Source organism: Chroicocephalus ridibundus, chromosome 1 (assembly GCF_963924245.1).
Source record: "Chroicocephalus ridibundus chromosome 1, bChrRid1.1, whole genome shotgun sequence".
NCBI classification, from domain to species: domain Eukaryota; kingdom Metazoa; phylum Chordata; class Aves; order Charadriiformes; family Laridae; genus Chroicocephalus; species Chroicocephalus ridibundus.
This window is the reverse complement of record NC_086284.1, coordinates 78,384,925-78,407,080: the sequence shown is the minus strand read 5'-3', so window position 1 is coordinate 78,407,080 and position 22,156 is coordinate 78,384,925. Positions and strand designations below refer to the sequence as shown.

The following is a 22,156-nucleotide window of genomic DNA, read 5'->3' as shown; positions in this document are numbered from 1 at the left end:
AGCTGGTAAAAGGTCTTCAGTGGTTCTCATTTTACCATGCCGTTTCCCCCCCCCGCCTTTACATTTCATTAACAGCGCCTTCCAAATTGCCAAAGTGAAAAAATGTCTTGTTTAGGGAGGAATGGTGCTGCCAAAAAGCCCACATTTCTTAACTTTCTTTACCCTAAAAATATGTGGGTCTATACCACACTTTAACGAGGAAGAAGTTGTAGATGAAGCTTGCTAAATTTTATTTCCAAGTTACATTTCAACTTAGCAAACCTCAACCTTGTAGTTCATGGCAACACGCAGTCCCTAACACCCCCCAGACCTGCTTGTAGCCCAAGATTCCAGAACGACGCGCTTAAGAGCAAAGAATGCTGCTGGAACAACAGCACTTGCAAATTCTGAATTCACTCACAAGGTTCCCCCTTCTCACACGCCGGGGGCAACAGTACTCTGCTAGAATCCACTACAACACTACATTACTTGTAACTAGATCAACATTTTTTGTGTGCAGACAATACACTGAAGCAGGACTTTTAACCACAGCTATACTTTTCCGTGAAATACAATAAAACAACTCCTGTTGTGCTAGTTCAAGAGATCCTAAAGCTTATAATAATAGGTCACACTTTTTAATTCTGCTCAGCAGGTAGTGCTAATGTCTCAAAAGCAATTTGCTACAATTAAAAAACATATTAAAGTAACCAGTCAATCACAAATAATACTCCCTGCACAACATAAACAACCAGTAACTCTGCACCATCTGATAAGCACAGACTTCATATGTCCTTTCCGTTTCTGTTTTATTTCCATGACATTAATGTACTACATTTCTTTGCAAAACATTGTATAATCCACACTCAGTACCATTTTACATGTTGGCACTTTCAAATGTGTTCCATGACAGCTCCTTTTACTATGTTCATATGCCTATTTTAAAACCTTCTGGTACAATAATTCTTCTCCCATAATCTAATTCACATGCTCAGTAAGATCTAGTAGTTATTGTAAAAACGACAGCTGCATGAAGCACGAGTTCACAGTGTTGACTACAGTTTTATACAGTCTTCAAAAACTGAATTATATTAGCAATAACGCTTATAAAACAGAGAACTTTCTCCGAAATCCACAAATTCACTAAGAAACAGGGATAATCAGCAGATCAAATGCCACTAAGTAAGAGTACACCCGCAGCTGCTGTAATCTCTGCATAGTGCTGCACTGGGCCACGCACAACAAGAGGTAGAATGCACCTACCTGTGTTAACACGCAAAGGTTACCTACCCAGGAGAGGCAGGTTACTGAGGATCCCTTTATAATCAACGGAGAAATTGAGAAGAATCATCTTCTGGACATCTCTCTCTTGGACTTCAGAGACTCCAAACATCTAACTTGAACTAGAAGCCTGAATTCAGCAGACCCAAAGAGATTCCTGCTCTAAGAGTGCTTAGAATAAACGCGAAATAAAGAACTAGATAAAAACCAGAAATACCCCACAAAAGTAAAAGCAAATCCACTACTATGAATATTAGAAATTAATTCTAAAATACTCAAAGATAATTTTTCTTCCTTTATGGTAAGAAAAGTCCTTTGGATTCTTTCGTTTCTTTCACAATTTGTGAGAGTGATTGCCCGCACCCCTCCATCTTTTTCGATGGAGGAAAAAGAAACAAAAAATTCCTTCCCTCTTACCCTGCCTTTTTCTCCACTAGCATCTATAGCAAACCCTCTGATGCATAACATTACATCATTGCATTTTAAACAGAATTCCCAAGTTATTTCATTAGGTATATGTCCTGGTTTAAGGTATATCTGTACCAAAATATGTGACATATTAAGACTGAAACATGTTTCAAATCATGCATCAGCGCTGCAGAATTCTTATTCTAATATTGAGGGGCGTTATGAATAACTCTGTCAAATCTGTTATCATATTAGCATGCCTGTCAAGCTTCTTTCTTTCAAAATGTTGTTTGTTTTTTTTTGTTTTGGTTTTTTTTTCCCCTCATTGTTAAGACAAACTTGCTGAGACTAGTCAAATTTAAATACCCAAATTCACAAAGCAATCCCCCATAAGTATACTTAATATAATGGAATCTCACCAGTAGATTTTTTTGGAATTACACTCACAGATTTATTAGTTCCCACACACAGCTATTGTTTAAAAGATCTTCAAAGGGCCTGTTTACTAAAACAAGTGCCAGTTGTGTTTTCAGTTGCATTCAAACTGCCTGCAATATGGGGCAACCAGCTAAACATGAAGAACGCCTTTGTCAACTGCAGTTTGAAGTACTGTAAACAAATCGATATAAAGCACCAGAAGGTTTACACCATAGTGTCAGGATTTCTCCTCTGACTATGCAACTCTGAATATGCAAATAGAGCTAATAATATTTAAAATAACAACAGTATCCTATAGCAACAATATAAAAAGTTAACATATATTAGTCTATTTTAGGAGTTTTACACCACTCTTCATTATGCTGGTGATGAAGCTGAGCAGCTTCCTATAAACAGGGAGAACATCCATTAGTGATCTCAGACAAAGTCTGAATTTCCTGTGATCCTAAATACACTTAAATTAAAAAGTTGTGTTGCAGACTCCTATGAGGCCAGGATTTCATCTCCCCACTTTTTTCTCATATTGAAGTCTACACTACGGTTACCTTTGAAAATATTAACTTGGTTTCAAGAACAAGGTTTTCATTTAAATAGTTTTATAGCATCTTCTGTAAGTACTTTTGAAATAATCTCAATTTGTGAAATAATCTCAATTTCCAACATGTTTCACACTCCTGACTGTTTCTGCAAAATGCTTATGGGGAGGAGCAGGGAAAAGTGGTAAGTGTGAGAGTTCAGACTCAGAGGGTACCATTCATTATACTTCAGAAGGCACTATGGGAGAGCAATGAAGATGAGACACACATAACAATAAAGCTGAGGCACGCTTAACAGTGAAAAAACAAGAGTCTGTACCTGTTAATCTTTCCCCAAGATATATGAGGGCCCATATCTACCTCTAACTTTGGTGTCAAACAAACTATGAAAATAGCCAAGTATTCAAGGACTGTATTTATAGAAGAAACATAGATCATGACGGCCATTACAGTACACTCCATCTTAATATAAAAATGCATCCAATTTCTTTTTGATATGTTCAAAAGCATCTTTCCCCATATAGTCCATACGCCCTTCCTCCCATTTTCTCCGTTCATCTTCTGGACTTGGTTCTTCCGGTTTGAAGTGAATAGACAGCTCTGAAATAGAATGTGCAACCTCGTCCTGTGGGAAGAAGCAGAACAGTGGGAAAACAGTCATTTGGTTGTTCTCATTTCAGTGCTGTGAAATTAAACTTTAAATGTCAAACTTCTGTTGTGTACAGTCCCGGTTAAAACAATAAAACAAATAGTATTCAAACATTCATTCTCGTTTTGATAACATGATCTCATTTTCTTATGTTTTTACTACTTGTCATAGCATCTTTGAACATACCAAACATTTATTTTATTTGTCTTAACTCAGACCTTGGCATTCTCGGCAACAACCCAATGAGAATATTACAAACGTGGCCTGTTTAAGTAGAATATCTCCCACAATGAAGTGTAACTATGTATCTGTGCAAATTTTGTCTTCAACACTTTCACGTGAAAGTTTCCTAGCATTTTTGGTCATTTATCTGATCTCCAGTGAGATCATTATTATTTAGCAGATGTGAAACAGATTACCCATATAAATTAATTCAAAAGATTGGCACTATTCATTATACCAATAACTAGTTCATTTTGAATGACGGTCCAAAATTGTGAATCCTGGTTAAAGATCAAGTTATCACAGGTGCACGAATGCAACACACATTAGTAGTGATAATTTCAACCACATAAAAGAAAAATTGTGTCCATGACCAATTCCAGTAAAACCAGAACATCCCAATAATTATAACCAGTAATAAAGAAATATAACAATGACTAATCAAGGCAGCTACTGAAAACCTGCTTTCAGTACTACTCCAAGAGGCTCCAACACAAATAACTCATGTTATAAATTGATCAACCAGAATAGCCTTCCAGTGAAGCCCTCACAAATTCAATACAAAACCATTTCAGAATAGAACTTAATGGACAGCAATCAAGGGCTTAAACTGCCTAAGTGTCCTGGAATATCCATTACATCTGACAATTTGGGGCAGATAAGGCACAGGTCTTACACAAGACCTGCACCTGCCGACAAGATAAGGTATCTATCTCAAACAGCAAACATGACACTAGATGCTTAGGCAACTGCAACCTTCCATATGTATCCCCACCTGAGTCCCATGCTACGTGACTTTAAACGTGAATGCTTGCTCCCTATATATGCAAATATGCAACAATCCTTTGTATTTAATTTTCAGGCTTGTACACACATAACTGCAGTAACCCATGAAGATTCCTTTCTTTATAATTGGCAAGCCTTATCTATCGTTTTGGATGCCATTAACAAGATGACAGTAAGCATCATGTTTTTAGAAATTAAGAATTTTAGCTAGGGCTCAAACACCCTTGGCTGCAGGGAAGCTACAGTTACACCTACAGTTTTGTTTCTCAGTCTTAAAGTATTTCACTGTAGTGCTTCACAATCAAACAAAAGGCCTCATTAGGGAAAAGGCTGTTGTGTACCTTACAAGATACAAGTCCTTGACACCCTGCTACCCCCATCAATGCCAAGTCTGGTGCTGGTCTCACATTGCACACAGATAAATGCAGTGCAAGATCACAAAGGAAAGCCCAGTAGCTTAGGCTTCGTGTCTGACTCACTGTACATTCCTTTTCCATTTGCTTGGAAACATCACTTAAGCAGGTAAAAAAAAAAACCCAAACTAAAAAGACCAAACCAAACCACAAAACACACACAACACATCCCACAGAACAAAGAAACCCAAACAGCTTTGCTTGTATTAGTATTGGAGACCTAAAATTAACACCATGGATTTATTACTAGGGTGCTAGCACAGGAAAACACAAATTTAAAAACTAGAAGTATAACCGATAGAAAGGAATCGTACCCCATTATTGGAAGCAGTTAAGGAATTAAACAGCTAGAAGATTCAAGAATTTATTTGCACACTGCATCGCAATTAGTTGGTATTTACCAAAATTATATTGGCAGCAAAGACATGCATGCAATTATCAAGAGGTGTACCATGCAGAAAGCCACATGTACCAGTTCTGAGGTTTCCTGAAACGCAGGATGAAATACAAGTTGTTCTGAAGGTCTGTCAGGCTCAGAGAGATGGACGTTAGAACCGCTTTGTTCAACTTCACATACAGGTTGCTAAAATACAGCCACTGAGGTTTTATTAGGAGAATATTTTGTCATAGTTTCCTTATCATGAGAATTCATACAATAAAAATCCATTTCAGTCTTGGGGTAGGGGAAAGCAGAGAATGGGAGGAAAAGGTACAAAACACGTTATCACCAAGGACAAAATTTATCTCACCCAGCTTTAGCTATCAAAATGGTATTGAATCTAAGCTCCTACTATAATCAATCTAGGATAAGTACCTCCAGAGGGCAGCTCATCTCATCCTAAAATAGGTTCAAGAGTGACTGTCATCCTTCAGTGACTACAGAAACAGTCTGGAAATCTAGCTTGCAGTAGAGGCCTACCATTCAAGAGACCAAACTTTCACGAGAAAAATCTCATTTTAGGATAATGGCTTGCTCTATAACTCATGAGCTTTTTATAGAATGAAAACAGAACAACGAATTCCAAAACCTCCAAAAGAGGTAAAAGAGGTTGCCCAAAAATACTGCCCCAAGTATTTGCCTTTGACAGATATCAAAACATAAATGAGTAGACAGACCCCATTCTGAAGTCTCTTCCATCAAAACCAGAACAATCTCACAAGACTACTGAAACTAAGCAACAAACAAAAAGTGGAATGATGGTGTTCCTAAGTTAGAAGGGAATCAGGCTATTAATTTCTAATTAATAGGATCTTCCAACAAGCCAAGTAATTAAAAAAATAAAAGAAATTTAAATTTGAATGACACTAATTTAAATGAACATTATGACTTTTTTTACCCCAAACAAACATCTTGAAAATGTGCCTCCATTTGGTTTAAGCATTTCCCATGGAGTCAGATGCATGAGGCACACAAGATAACACATCCTTTGCAAATAAATTATTTGTAAACTATAGAGCTGGGAGGTTTGCAATTTTCTTTCAGCCCCTCCACACTCAGGGTGGAAAAGAAACGAAGGAAGACTACAGTTTAACTTCATGGAGTAACCACAGCCTAAAGGGATGAAGCACTGAACATAATAAAAACTGTCTTCATCTTACTAGAGTAGTCCACAAGTTACAGTAGCAGATGACATTAGAACACTAATTTTATTTTCTCCCATTGTACCTTGCTGTAGCATGGTTTGTCATAGAACACATAATGACTTACACCTGCAGAAGCATTGTGCTATTACGTCCAACTTAATTCCTGCATAATATAAGGAGAGTCAGAAACAGAAACACCCAAATACAAAATGAGTGACAAAAGAACCAGGACCCCTACAATGATCATAAGTGGATTCTTTTAAGATGCTCCTTGTTGCCCAAATGACAGAAATTCAGGGAACAGTTTTTCAAGTCAGCACTTCTAGAAAAAACACCAATAATTTCTACACAGAACTGACAGAAAGGATTCTATTTCTAAATATATTAATTCAAAAGAGTATTAATATTCAAAAGATTACTTTGGTAACTGATTTTTTTTATATTTCACTTTATTAAGTACCTGACAACTTTCAATAAGCAATCTCTACATAAAATTCAATGCAAACCATTTCAACCTCCAGGCACATCATGCATACATGACTAAAGATTAAAGAAAATAAATGCTCTTTAGACTATTTCTGATGCTAGCAAGAAAATTCAATAGCTACAGTGAAATTGAAGAAGATATATATAATCTCCCAGATCAGAAGCATAATTAAAAAAATCTCTCATTTTAGTATATCATTTTACTTTGTTTCTGCATATAGTAACATACAACATACTTACAGCTTCGAAAGTGAGTTCCTCAGGTGAACATGCTGTGGGATATATTTCATATTTCTGCTCTGGAAGCCCAGGCATTTGCAGCGAATTGGACACAGGAGGACTGACCTTTTTCAGTGTAATTTCAACTCCATTGAAAGTGTGCTAATAAAAACAAGAACATCTCGCCACTGAAATGGAATTTTGCAGGAGATTAATATGTTATTTACAACAGTTTCACTTCCTTACAGGGATCTCACCATTAAAGGAGTAAGTTAATAAATTCAAAAAGTTTGTGGTCCCAGATTCAGAGCATGTTGCAATTTAGATTTTTGCACTCACGAGTATGCCAGCATCACCAGGAGGTAAATCTAACAGGTATTTCCACCTTTGTTTTACCGTGGCTGAAATATTTCTTTATTGCACAATTTCTTAAAAATTAAAGTATGAGATCAAAAACTACCCATTCCTTCTTCTGCTTTCCAATTTGTTATGAGATTAACAAACCAAATTCCTCTCTGGGGCTTTGATGGTAGTTGTCCGACTGATCTTATGGGACTATGCAATTAGTTCAACGATGAGAATAGTCTAATATTAAAAAAACACTAAGAAAATATTTACATATGCATAAAAGTGATGGAAATTGTCATGTCTGAATACAAAATTAAAAATCGTATTTCTCCCACTCATTACTTTATGCCATTGGTCTCCAAGAAGTCATCCATTTATCAACAGATTTTTATTCTATTCATGGAAACCATGTATTGCTGCACTTCCTTTGAAGGGGAAAAAAAAGAAAAGTGTAGATAAATGCTTGATGACATACGAGTACTGGATATAACATCCTAAATGTAATTAACACTGTCTTTGCAAATCTGATTTAGTTATGACCCTCATAAAACCAGTTATAATGCTCTGAAAAGGTAAATTTTACTATAGTTCAAGGGCTAGTTTGATGGTCTACATCAACTTAGTGTCAAAAGTCTGTTTGTTTCATAGCCAGTTTATCACCTTCTGTGGCAAATTTGTATCATACCTTGTGTTTAATTTGCAGAATCTATACACGTACATTCCCATACAAACTCTTCATCAATTAAAGAGGGGGCTGGTGGAAATCTTTGGAAAGCCACTAATACTAAAAATCCCTCCTAAACTGCTAGTTTAGATTCTTCTAGAAGCAATCATTGCTACTACCAACCAGCAGTTATTATGTTTTTTCATGTAATTCCTTTCTCTAGCAAACATATAATTTTCAGAATTTTTGTGATTTCAGCATATTCCCACTACCTCCTTATCAGTTACCTTGCATTCCTCAGATTCTGATTCTTCCATCTTTTGAAGTTTTTCTAACAAAGGCAATATACTGGCGCTGTATATATTCCACCAGAGGGCAAGAAATGACAGTTGATGAAAAGATCCAGAGGTGCTGCCATCCTGCATAACTCTCTTTGTTTGAAGGTTATATTTGTAGTTCCAGGGCTTTGTCGCTCCCAAGAAGTGAACAACTTTGGCATCTCTACCAAAACTGTAGTGATTAAACATACAGGTCTATACATTAATTTTTTTTTCCCTATATAAACTGCTAAAGAAACAGGCTTACTCACACTGGTGAGGTAATTTTGACATTTTGCAACAGCAACACATTCAATATGAGTATATATTAATATTTTTTCTAACTTATTAGTTTAAGGTATCCCATTTGGTATATAGAAGACAAAAGGCTGCATTGCCATTTGCTTTCAGCTGCTGATTCCAGGACAAAAGTTCACGAAGGAAAATGACAGGCTCATACAGCAGCATTTCCAGTCCTTCTGCATGTTCTGTTCACAAACAAACAAATACCACTTCAAACATTGACTCAACAAAATTGATTATTACTGATCCCATATTAAAAATTACTAATAAATACATTGTCCTAAATTCACCTTGCAGTGAGAGTGTTCTGTGCAACTGGAGCAGTAATTCATGACACCCCAAAACCAACTTGCCTTCTGGCAGAAAAGTTTCTCTAACTGCATTGTCTGAAGTCCTGTAATTACTAGCACAAATTTTGTTTCATGGAAGAACCTAAGAAATGGTTTGAAAATAAATAAATAATAATACCCCAACTGTTTCCCATAGAACTGACTGGAAAAGAAGGGAACAACTTTCAAAGTAAAGCTGTCAGAACCTAATGCTAAGTAACCTATATCTTTTCAAACATGAGAAAAGCTCCTCTGAAACAACATGAAACAGTGTAGCCAGCTCTAGGACTCTGTCTGTGTCCAGATGCAAGACTTTCATATTACATTTAAGCTTCTACTGCATGATTTTTACATAACATCATTTGTGACTACTGTAATTTATAATCAACAGAATATGCCATTATTATTCGCTCTTATAATAGAAAGTTTGTTAACAAAGTACAGAGGGTTACAGTCAGTGAGAAGTGTTACTACTTACTGATTGAAAGCAGGAACGTAGGTGTATACAGCACTGCTGCTTAAGTTATAGAGGAAAGGTAAGTGTTTGCCAATATCTGCTGTTGCCCAGTTGCTGAAGAAGCTATTCAACAAGCCTTGGTCACCTCCTAAAGAATATATAAACCAGTATTACCATAATTAGGCATACACTCAAATTTACGTCAATATTTCACATCCAAGGATGGGAGTGAGCGTGTTCATGGGACTGCAACTTGGACTTGACAACATGGCCATGTGAGCAGGTACAAGCGAGTAATACCTGATGCACTCCGATGCAAGTTCAGTGTAAATGGAGTCCTATTTGTAATATAGGAAGGAAGGAGTAGGAAAGGGTTTTGGTCTCCCTCAGAGCAGAAGACTGAAGATCAGCTGTATTTCTCTCTCCTAAACCAGACAGCAAAATCAAAACTTGCTGAGCAAGACTCAGACACAATGTCCCTTCTTTGCACTTTTCTGGGCAGTACAGTCCACAATAAGTCAGCAGGTCTTAAGTACAGTGTAAGAGGCAAAGGTCTGCACCTTAAATATTTGTGGGGGCACAACTACATAAAGGCCAGAGAACTCTTGCCTTCCTCCATTCTGCCAGATAGCATGGAAGCTATGGAAAAACAGCTTACTGAGAAGGAGTCTACTGTCACACACTTTGTCCCTTATGCCTTGCCCCTTACCATCAAAGCTGCCATGTTCAGCAGCAAAACGGAGCAGTAGGTTGTAAGTTTTCAAAGAAGGTCGGAACACAAATACACCACTATTAAAGCAGTCAGGCCAGCCGGAATCAGGAGCTGCTGAAAACTCTTCTCGATCAAACAATTCATCAACATTGCAAAGCACCTTAGAGACAGTAGGAAAAAAAAAAAAATTTTAGAGCAAGTGTTTTTCTAAAACATGAGTAGCTAAATCAGTACCAAGGGAGTAAATTGCTACTTTGGCCAAATATACAGCTTGCAGAGCACAAAAGCAGGGGTAATGCAAATTATGCTAGGGGTCAGAATCTCTATTTTTAATATAATAAAGTAACATAGAATGATTTGTGTTGGAAGGGACCTGAAAGATAGTCCAGTTCCAACCCTCCTGCCATGGGCAGGGACACCTCCCACTAGACCAGGTTGCTCAAAGCTTCACCCAACCTGGCCTTGGACGCTTCCAGGGATGGGGCAGCCACAACTTCTCTGGGCAACCTGTTTCAGTATCTCACCACCATGACAGTAAAGAACTTCTTTGTAATACCTAGTCTAAATGTACCTTCCTTCAGTTTAAAACTGTTACCCCTCATCCTATTGCTATCTCCCTGAAAAAGAATCCCTCCCCATGTTTTCTGTAGGCCCCCTATAACATCTCCCTGGAGCTTTCTCTTCTCCAGGTTGAGCTACCCCAAATCTCTCAGCCTGTCTTAATAGGAGATGTGCTCCAGCCCTTGGATCATCTTCGTGGCCCTCCTCTGGGCTCACGGAGACAGGTCTGTTAATTGTGGTTCTCCATGATTTCTCTGTTAAAAGCACAAACCCTGTCAAATTACTTCATGAGCCTCATAGACCCTCTAGAAGGTCCTTTAAAATATTATAACATACTATACCTCCATTTTAAAACTGGCCTCCTTCCTGACCAGAATAAGTACAAATGAAAGTATATGACAGAGATCTATTTTAAACATCTGTCAAAAACTCATTTGCGTAGAGTGTGTTTATGATAACTTTTGAGGACAGTCCTGAAGCTACTCTCAAAACAGCATTTATTTCTATGCAGCCAGCAAAACTGTGCGCATTGCCAAAACATGCCAGCTGGAGCTCCTGCGACCTTGTGACTAGCAGCAAATCTGGTCACTTTATAGGCCAGTAGGCTGCCTGACGAGGAAGTATCCCACACTCAGAGTAGCTCTAAGACATACACAAACATTTCCACAGCTCCCAGTCTACTCACCAAAGTGTCTGCATCCATGAAGACACATTTGCTATAATGAGTAAGAGTCCAGCAGTGAAGCTTAGTGAAGGTTACACCCAGTTCTGGCCTCTGCATCAGAGCCAAGCGGACTGAGTCAGCACTGTCAAGCGTATCCACTTCGATTACTTCGTCAAACACGCTGCGGAGGACAGACCTACCAGAGCAAGCAGTGGAGAGAAAGAAGGGAATTTAGAGAGGTTCATCAGAGTTCATTTCTGGCATGAAAACAGTGACACAAAGCACAACATTTTTTATGACAATAACAAAGGCTAGATTGATTGGTTAGAATGAGAAGTCAAAAGTGAAAAGTCCTCGTAAACAGTCTGCTGAAAAGGCAGCTATCGGGCCATAAACTACCGCCTCTCCCACTACAGGGCCAGCACATCTCAAAAGTGAGAGGCGCTGTATGGAAGAGAAACCAATCCCTATTTTAGTTACTTAATGTCTATAGAAACACGAACAGAAATTACAGCAGCCTTCATCCTGCATAATTGACTCTGAAGAACAGCACCGTACTGCGTTCCCTCTGCAGTGCACAGGATGTGGCATGCACTGTCAGTGCAGTCATTTGCATCTATTACGCCCAAGTAAACACAGCCTCAAAACTGCACCTTTTAAAACAGGCAATACGTACTTGCTCACTACTACAAGTCGTCTCAAATGATACTTTTAGTAAGACATCTTTTCTCTATGCATATCTTTCACAGGAATTTCATAGGTGATACCAAGGTAGCTAATCTTCCTTCAAGATACAAGAAAAAAGTCTTTTAAACACAGATTATTCATTGACATTACGCTATTGACTACAAAGTCCTGGATGTCATACAAACACAGAAAAAGATGAGTCTGTGTTGATTATTTAGATTTCAGAGTCATTAGCTTTTGCTTGACTATCTTTAAGGGACAGGAAGAAATGGGAAAAAATAAGAGTTAACTGGGAAAGAATTAAGAGTAGGTACAGATCTTTAGAAGCATAGGTCAGTGATGTAGTTTTTTTAAAAAAAAGTGTTATCCTTGATTTAAAAAATGTATTATAAAAATTTTTCCCTCCACTGAACGGGGACGAAAAAACTGATGGACTTGGTATCCACTCACGTGTCAAATGTATACAGTATTCCCTCAAGAAGGCTACAGTGTTCTGACAAAATCCATACTTTAAAAAACCTGTAAAAACAGATTTCTGTACATCTAATTACAGCAAAAATGGGGAAATATGTTTTTTGAGCCAGATGCACCACAAATACTTTCACATGGCATACAGAAATCAGGAGCTTGCACACTGCCTAAGCCATAGCAGAACTAAGAGTTTAAGTAGCTATAGCATGTCATGTTTCTTTTAACAAGCAATACAGTCCTCCAAATAACAGGGTTGAGTTCAACAGATCTCATGAGATTTCTGTACATGCAATTCTGTAGTGCCTGTAGAATCACAACCCAAATTGGAAAGTAGCCATGCACCAATATTTTAAGAAGATTAGTCATCTGAAACTGAGCCCCTAAGGTTTTTGGGGAGTTCTGATGTCAACAGCGGTTACATATCTTGCTCTTTCTAAAAGAGAAACACTGGGGGGGGGAACCAAACAAAACCAGTAGTGCCTTTATTTCAGCTCAACAGCAAGACACTAAGACCTTGGTCCCCAAACTTTCAGTTTATGTTCCCAATTATGAGCTTAAGACAAATTCCAGCCACAAGGTCTATTTCTGCAAGTGAATTCTTATTAGGTTTATGATCTTATCATGGATGTTATCTGGGATTCCTCTCAGAAATCGCTAGCCAAGGGGGAACTTCTAGACATAATGCCGTGAAATCCACAGGAAGCCTATTAAAATCTTTCATGCTGTTGTTTATTCTTCCACATTATCACCCTCCAAAAATATATGAATCCTTACCTCATCCCACTGGAAACCACTGGTGTAATTAGTACTGCCAATTTTCTAGATGTCGTATGGTTCCTCAATGACTGTCCGAGAACCAGAGCGCCTTGACAGTACACATCATTGGTAGCAAGGGTCACAAAGGCTTGATCCGTTACTGTGAGCAAATATTCAGAAGAGTCACTTTACAGCTTTAACATAAGCTCTTTTGGCAGGTTCCTACAATCTCCCTCCTCCAGCTAACCAACAGGCTGAGGCTTATAACAACCTGCAGTTCCTGTGATAAGCTCTTTTCTTTCCCAAACTCCCCCACAAGACACAACTGAATAGAAAATCCAGTAACCGAGACTGCAGAAAGTATATTTCTGAGTTCTGTTGGCTTTTGTTTGCCCGATTTACATAATAACAGGTATGAAGTTTTCAGACCTGCAAACAAATAATTACCTTACCAAATAATTATTGCCTAAACATAATCAAAAAAGACCATCCGTAAATATTTAGATTTTACATTTAACTCACATATATACAAGTGATAAGGAAAATGTTCCTGTTTATACAGTGCCAAAAACTAAGGGAAAAAACAGAAAGTCTAAGTACTAGGCAGAAATGTCCTTTCCGTAACCTCACTGAGTCAGCCCAGCAGGCAACACTTTGCTCTGTCCTCTTTGCATGGGAGTAACTGGTGCTGCCTAAATAAACGCAGAGGAATTGCTACTGAGAATGGTACACCTCCCAGAAGCTAGGGATCCCTACCTCAAGTAACTCCAAGAAAATTAGGAGTGTTCCTCATTGTCAAGAAACACATGGGGAAAAAACTGCAATAAAAAAAGCAAGCAAGCTACGCTCCTGCACAACAGCAGACACAATATATTTTGTAGAGATACCAGGCCTGTGGCAGTAACACCAGGGGCTGCTTCTTCATCTCTGCCCTGTGACAGAACCACCGCTAGTGGGATTCTCCTGGGGAGAGCCAGAACCTACGCTTCAGCAAGGTGAACAGCATCCTCAGAGCAGAATGAAGACCTCCACTTTCTAGGCTGCAAAATTAACCAGAACACCATAAGCGGGTCACACAGCTGAGGGGAATTCCACTGAGCTCTACAGAGCTTCAATATAAATACTTGTGTTGAGCTACTTATTTAAAACCACCATCATCTTAAGGGACAAGCAATTACGTTAAATAAATTAAAACAACCGAACAATAACAACAAATAAACCACCCTGTCATACAGTTTCCAGGCTCCATGAGAGACTCTAGAAAAGAATCTCACAGAACTAGTTGCTGAGAACTCAACAAATGACCTCATGGCTGCCCCAGCCAGACCCTGCTAAAATGCATGACTTCAAACCTCTAACCTAACACCAAGGTATGCAATGAAGTATGGTTGGTGCCAGTGACAAGCTCTCAGGTACTAAGTATTTTCATTTTTCACATCCTCCAAATCCAGAGCAAAGCACAGACCCGCTGGTGTGCTGTCTTCTACCTGGTCTAGTAGGAGGTGTCCCTGCCCATGGCAGGAGGGTTGGAACTAGACAATCTTTAAGGTCCCTTGCAACCTAAGCCATTCTACAATTCTTCCCCCCTTTTTGGCCTACCTCCCACAATCAAGCACATATACCCTACGTTTACTGACATTGCAACAGACCCCTACGCCTCAGGAGAATCCTGTTATCCAGTAGCGATACAGTCGGCCAAAAAACCTGTATCTTCCATCCAAATTTAAAATAGTTTGCAGATGCCTCAGCTAAGCAAGCTCCAATAACATTTTTAATCACAATTTCCAGCAGCAGCAAATGAAAAAAGGAGCCTTCAATTCTCCTGTTATCATAACAGCTTGAGCAAGTTACAGGTGTCCCAGAAAACAATGAATATGGAGTTGCTTACATGGAGTGCTTTAAAAGGACAGTTGTGCAAGTGAACTGCTCCTACTGCAATTTTCCAAAAGGTTAAACGAATAAATATAAGCATACATAAAAAACCAAAGCAAAAAAACACTGAAGGCTACTTTAGCAGTAAAATTATTCTCAAAAGACAGAATGAGTCAGCAAAGAAAAGCACTGCTGCGTTAGGCAACAGGCATCTTCAGCCAAATAAAGGTAATAAAACAACTACTGAGAGGAATGTGGGGGGTAGGTTAATAAAAAAAGCAAACTGTGAAATGAGTGGGAGTCTAAATCTTAAATAACAGCCACAAAACTGAATACTTAATCTTCTTATTGCTTCTGCAAATTCTTTTAGCTACAGAAGCTGAATTTTTACATAAGTAATACATCCATAAATACAGAAGCTACTCATCAAATAGTTCAGCAAGTTGCTATGGCAAATTGCCACATCCTATATATGCTTTCGTGCCTTGTACTTCTTGGGATAAAGCTGTGGTCAGAACCACAAGCAAGCAGTTTGCCAAACAAATATAGCTTCTAAGAAACTCTTGCTAATACCTCCCCCAGAAAAAAAAAACAAACAGCAATTGTCTCTTTTGAGAACCAGATGTGGGATACATACTATGGCCTTCTTAATAGAGTGAATCATTACAGAGATAATGAAATAGATAATAAAATATTGACTGAAACCATGCAGCATCAAAATATTTCTCGTGCAAAGAGAGAGGCATGTCCTAGCTATTTTTAAATCATATAGGGGCACCACTCATCCTTTAAGGATCCATACGGGATTTAAAATCAAAAGATTTTATCATTACTTGTTCTTTCATCTTATCCCTGTTTTCAAGGAAGAAGTGCTATTTGACTTGCCTCGTTTATAATGTTCTTTGGAACTCTGTCCCTATAAATAAATGTTTTAATTTTTATAACTGAAAACTAAGGATCAGATTTTCATATAAACTTGTAAGAGAAAATAGTTTACCTGAGAATTCCCATTTAAATGAAGTCAAGGACAATGCTGTATTAAACCTAATGTACACAGGGTTTCACTCACCAACTTTAAGCTGCAAAAGGTTTGATCTTTTACATTTGAAAGCCAAAGGTGGATGTATTTAAAATTCATCGCAAGTGTATTTCTTTTTTTAAGTGTCAATCGCACCATTATGCAGCACTTTCAATTCTTTGTGCTGAATGACAATAGTGTGAACACTATTAAGTTTTCAAGCAAATTGTTTTCAAGCTGTGGAACCCGATGGCTAATACTGTTGACTCTCAGTGAATTATGAGAAAATTAAGTGTATGATTAGAATCACATTAAAACCACATTGTATGAATTTATAAATCTGCTCATTTCTCTTGTCTGGATTACCACACAGCACATAAAGATGCAAATTAGAATCAGCAGTGGCGCCCCGGTTTTAATACCTAACAATAGTTTGTCAGAACAAATCAAGGATTTTCAAGCAACTGACTTCGGTGAGTTATTTTAGAGCCCACTCTGCAGCTACAAATAGCAACACAGCAAAAATAATGTGAGCCACCACAGTCAGTGTGATTTTATGTTAAACTTGTTACAGGTTTTGGTTTGGGTTTTTTTGGTTGGTTTTTTTGGGGGGTTTTGTTGGGTTTTTTTTTTTGTTTGTTTTTTGACGAGATCACCAACTTCTTATACGGCTTACTCATAGCAGTAGTACTTCTGACACTGCCAGAGGCAGAATTCTTCAACAGGCCTGAAAAACAATTCTAGGGCAGCTAAAAGCCTTACTCAGAATCTGTACCAGCGAGCATACAGGGTGGTGCTCACTTTGATGTTCAAACAAAAAAAAAAAAAAACAAAAAAAAAAAGAGAACAAACACAGAGGTACCCACTGAGAGTCAGGAGTGACTCATAGTAACAAGCACTGAATGAACCACATGCACCTGCTACCTTCAAGAGAAGTTTAAGCAGAGTCTTTTTTCCTCCATAATCCACTAGACATAGCTGTTTAAACATATTTCAGTCTTTCTTCTGATAGACAGAGGAAGGATACACATGCTCTAGTTGTGTCTCCTAGAGTAGCAACGCAAGTTTGCCAAGTTGCCCGCTCCCAAATTGCAATAGGAGACCAGAGACCCATACGCTACAACCTTCCTACAAGCATATTCTAAATAACACATTGACGTCTTATGCATAAAAATAAGAGTTGATAAATCAACAGCTAAAAGCCTCCAACAGGCTGGTTAGGTCCCCAGTATGTAATGCCATTCATACTAACCAACCTTCTTCAATTGCTTTCTTAAATGCCCCCCTGGTACCATCTGTTGCTCTTTTGTCACACACACATCCCCCTTCTACTCCAGACACAATCAGCAGGACGGGCAGGCTGCAGTTTCAACTTGTGCCCGCTGAGCCAAAAGCACCGTTCTGAAATCCTGAGCCACAATGACATAACACAGCCCCAACTCACATCACGTTTTCTAACACCAGTTTTGTGACACCCCCTCCCACACATAGGTCTCTATGCATCCTCCCCCAGAAGCACGTCTCAGCGAAGGTGCGTCAGACTACTGCGAAGATAAAGAAAGATACCAGCCTTCTCGTGTCTCTGACCTAGCACAACCATATCAGCACTTGGAACAGAAAGCTCTGCTCCAGCTGACACCCACAACCTTAAAAGCAATCAAGAAGTATTTTATTATAAGCAAGTAAAATGAATAATGATGTCAGACAATAGCCAACGTCAGACCACCATCAGAAATTATTATGCAAGTTTTCAGCAAAGAGGCAGTTCTTGCCCTAGCGAAAAGATGATGGCTGGCAATTTTAATTCCCGTGCTTCTTTGGTCTGGGTCCAATGGTAGAAACATTTAGATTATCGATGAAGGTGGCACAACGAACGTGTTTACACAGACCTTTTTATAACAGAATATAAACTGACATTTGATGGCATGCAATATTTCTCTTGAAAAAAGTTCTGCCTGATGCAAAACCAGATTCTTTTATCCTTTATTAAGACAATACTGAATTTCAGTAGATGGCATTATAACTGTCATCTTGGAGACTACAAAAAGACTTGTTTCTCATTTTGTTTAGCTTTTACTATGTATACATACCTTTCAGTTAAGAATAGTTACATTCTGCTTCAAGACCCTACAGACAGTAAGTGATCTTTATGAAAAAGCAAATGCAACAATATTACAATATGCAAATAAGCATAAAGCATAGCACCCAAAGCTGGTCCCAAGATAGTAACATACCAGTTTGGGGGGGAAAAAAAAAAAAAGAAAAAAAAAAAAAGAAGAGTAACAATTGCTTAAGCAATCCAAAGGCAGCACAGAGGACTGGATACACCCTCCTTCACAAAAAAAAAAAAAAACCCACCACACCGCAACCACAAAAAAACCCCTATGATCCTCTAATCCTCTAATCTGCAGACTCTCTTTCTGTCTCTCCCCCCCAGCACTGAGGTGCCACACACATGCATTCAAACCAGGGATCCACCAGGCCGAGTGCCCGAGGGAGGTATGTCTGCGACACCCTTCAAATGCTTCCACAAACCCAAAGGGGGGTAAGGCGGGGGAGGGGGTGGGGGGGGAATGCCACCCAATTTTTTCCTCGGTTTTGAGAGCACGTTTTAAGAAACGAAACAGCTCCTGCACCCATCCCTAAACCAGTCTCTTGTGGGTCAAGGATAACTTTGAACTACCGCCGCTAGGCAAGAAGGGACCCGAAACAGGTTTCTCTGAATCTGCTTCAGACTCGGGAGCCCCCCCAGCCTGTCCCGCAGCAGGGAGGCGCGCAGAGGCCCGGGCAGGCCAACCCTACGTGCGAGCAGAAGGCACAAACGAGTTTAGCTCTTTCATCCCACCAGCCAGACGGTTCAAATCCTAATCTGAGACTGCTAATTACAGTCCGCTCGGCCGATAACGAAGAGGCGGAGACCCCTCGCCCGCTCCGGGGTGCGAGGAGGGAGAAGGTCCCCGGGGGTGCGGGGGGGGGGTGGCCGGCCGGGCCGCCCGGAGAGGCGGCGACAGGCAGCGGAAGCGGGGTGCCGCCGCCGCCACCACCGAGGGCAGCCCCTCAGGGCAGCCCGATGCCGGCGGCCGGCGCCGCGGTACTCACCAGACATCCTGCGGCCGGCGGGGGGCCAGCCGGGTACGGCCCACGGCCCAGGCCCAGGCCCACGGCGCCCACCTCCGCCGCCGCCTCACCTGCCCGCGGCAGGCCCGGTAAATGGCGCAATGGGATTAGCCTCTTTCCTGCTGAAGCCAGTGGTAGGTGAATTATACCCGCCGGGGCTCCTGCGCAGCGGCAAAGAAGCGGCATTAGCGGCAGAGACCATCGGGAAGGGCTGGCACGACCCGACCCACCCCACGCCCCGTTCCCGGCGCTGCCCTTACTGCAAGGGGGCCACCCTCCTCTGGCCCCCCCAACCCCGCAGCGCCCTGCCCCCGGGGGCAGGGCAGAAGCCCGGAGCTCGGCGCCGGCAGGCGCCGCCTGACACGGCCCCGCACCTGCCCGCTGCCCCGGGACAGCCCGCCCCGCGCCCCCCCACGCGTGGCGGCAGCACCGCGGCACCTCCTGGCGGGGCGGCGCGGCCCTCCCGCCCCATTGGCCGCCCCGCGGCAGCGCCCACCCGGCCCGCCCGGAGCGGGTGGCGGCGGCCCGGAGAGGCTTCCCTTTTCCCTTCCCTTCCTTTTCCCTTCCCTTCTCTTTCCCTTTCCCTTCCTTTTCCCTTCGCCTCCCTTTCTCTTCCTTTTCCCTTCCCCTTTCCCTTCCTTTCCCTTTGCCTTCTCTCGGGGTTGTGGGACCCCCAGAGAGCCGCCGTCAGGCTCCCTCAGAGCCTCCCTGCGCGCTGCCCGGTGAGCGCCATGGAAGGAGCAGGACCCCCTCACCCCGACCCCCGCCGTTGCATCCAGGCTCCCGGGCGAGGGGCGCCGGCCCCTCGGCGGCGGCCTCAAAGAGAAGGGCGGAGGGATGGGGGGTGTCCCGCACCGCAAAGGGTGGGGGCGGGCGGGCGGCGGAGCAAACCGGGGGGCGAGGGGCTCCGCGTCCCGCCAGCCGCGCTCCTTCCATCGCAGCGCAGCCGCCCCAGCAGCCGCAGGCCTGGGCAGAAGCGGGGGGTAAGACAGGCTGGGGGAGGCTCTAGGGTGCAGCCCCTTTGAGGGAAGCACCAAGGTCTTCGGTGGTGAAGATTGCAGAGGGTGGAAGAAAAGGTCTTAGAGCAGGAGTAGGGTGACTCCAGCAAGGCTTAACGGTCACCCGGGGGCGTGGGGTTCACCCCGAGTTAAGGGGGTCTGCCCATTAACTTCTCTGGAGCCATCGTAACCCCTGCGGTACACAGTCTGATAACTCGTCACCCAGACACATAAATAAATGTTTTCAGAGAGCCTGTGCTATTCAGAATATATTTTTTCACAAATATATAAATGCACATACATTTGCACACCATGTTTTTGCCAGTAACGTGGAAGTGAGGTCGCCGTTACGTGTAATTCAACCCCACGATGTCCCTGAAAAGTATTTTTAGGCTGATGCAGTTCAGCCAAGGCATTTTTGCATCAAACCGTTCTATGAACGTCACTTACTACTCATCAGAGGGCAACAAATTAAGACAGTGTGCCACTGAAGAAAATGCACATACTGCTCGTTTTTTTAAACCATTTCCAACAATTTGCACGTGATGAGTGTTGCTGCTCCAAGCTGCAGTGTTTGTGCTCTCACCTACTGGAAGCGTCCTAAAGGTCCACTGGAGAAGAGGATGTCACTGCTCTGGTAGTGACAAGGTGTTTAAGGAAGGGGGACGTAAATGCCTTTAAGGAAGGAAGGGCATAAATACCTAGGAAATCAAGCTTTACTTATCCCACAGAAACAAAATTCTCAGGAAATGTGTTCATCATCTGCTTATACAGATGGGTCAACTAAAAAATATACTTATGAGTAGCAAGATCACTATTGTAGATAATTTTACTGGCAGATCTGTAATCAACAAAAGCATTTTCTTGTTATAAAAGTGATGTCTACATTTAGATTATTTTCTGTTTTACTTGTGTGCTGGCAACTTTTTTTACAGTATAGAATAGATTGTAAATGTCAGAGCCAATAATGCATGCTAGAGTTCTGGTGGTCTAACAGCCAGTTTATATTCCTTCCTTCCACTTCAGATTTAAATATGTTAGAGCTTCCCTACATAACCTCCCAATTATCTGAAATAACAATAATAATAATAATTATTATTATTAACTATTATTATTTATTACAATAAGTATAAAATTATTATCATCATCATCCTAGTTAAAAGCGAAATTAACACTGAAAAGTGTGCCTGCACACTGGTATGATGGTCGTATGTTGATGTAATTAGACCAAAGAGTTTCAGGGGGTTAACCACTTTGGTGAGTGGTGTTTACAAATACGGGTTGACGGTTTTTGCTCAAATTCTCCATAATAAAATCTGCCTTTTGGCTAATAATATTAACACAAGTAAGAAAATCTTTTAAAAATACTGTGGACAAATTTAAGTAAATTGTAATAATATTTCAAAAGCAAAAATGTTAATAATGTACATAGATCCTTCTCTGGACACTGCTGCTGAAAAAAGCTGTTTTCTTTTTTTCCTTGAAGTCTTTAATTTGAAGCATTTCTTTCTGTTCCCTAGCGGGACATAGATTAATTTGCATATAAAAGGTATCAGCTGGCATATGTCCCAGAAAGTAGCAAACAAACCAAACAAAACTCAGATCATCTTAGATAAAACACAGTATGTGTTTATTGAAAATTTTCAAGAGAAAGAAGCAAAATATGTATTTTCATTGTTAAACAGACAACTGAAGTGGTAACCACAAAACACTTTAACATGTCATTAATCAAAATTTTATGTCTACCTGGCAAAATATATATCAATCTCTTCTAACTATCAACATGCAAAATTATGATTTTTAAGGAAATATCAAGTGTCCTTGAAAACCAGTTTAAAAATATGTTATCATTCATAAGTTGAAAGTGATAGCCACAAATGT

General features: G+C 40.6%; 1 protein-coding gene across 8 annotated transcripts; it reads right to left on the bottom strand.

The window, feature by feature from the left end:
- Nucleotides 1-41: 41 nt before the first annotated feature.
- Nucleotides 42-19,738, bottom strand: GYG2 (glycogenin 2). Of its 8 annotated transcripts, none has more exons than XM_063340998.1 (10): nucleotides 19,652-19,738; nucleotides 19,260-19,438; nucleotides 13,289-13,430; nucleotides 11,378-11,552; nucleotides 10,129-10,291; nucleotides 9,441-9,567; nucleotides 8,301-8,523; nucleotides 7,023-7,163; nucleotides 5,185-5,309; nucleotides 43-3,267 (listed from the first exon to the last, which is right to left on the bottom strand). In XM_063340998.1, the coding sequence occupies exons 2-10, from the start codon at nucleotides 19,264-19,266 to the stop codon at nucleotides 2,934-2,936; spliced, it is 1,437 nt and encodes a 478-aa protein (XP_063197068.1). In that variant the 5' UTR covers nucleotides 19,267-19,438; nucleotides 19,652-19,738; the 3' UTR covers nucleotides 43-2,933. The 8 variants fall into 8 exon arrangements, 7 of the variants coding, with proteins under 7 accessions (XP_063197102.1, XP_063197107.1, XP_063197068.1 ...); XM_063341012.1 differs by having other exon boundaries at nucleotides 19,716-19,735; XM_063341005.1 differs by lacking the exon at nucleotides 19,652-19,738 and adding an exon at nucleotides 19,538-19,638.
- Nucleotides 19,739-22,156: the final 2,418 nt, after the last annotated feature.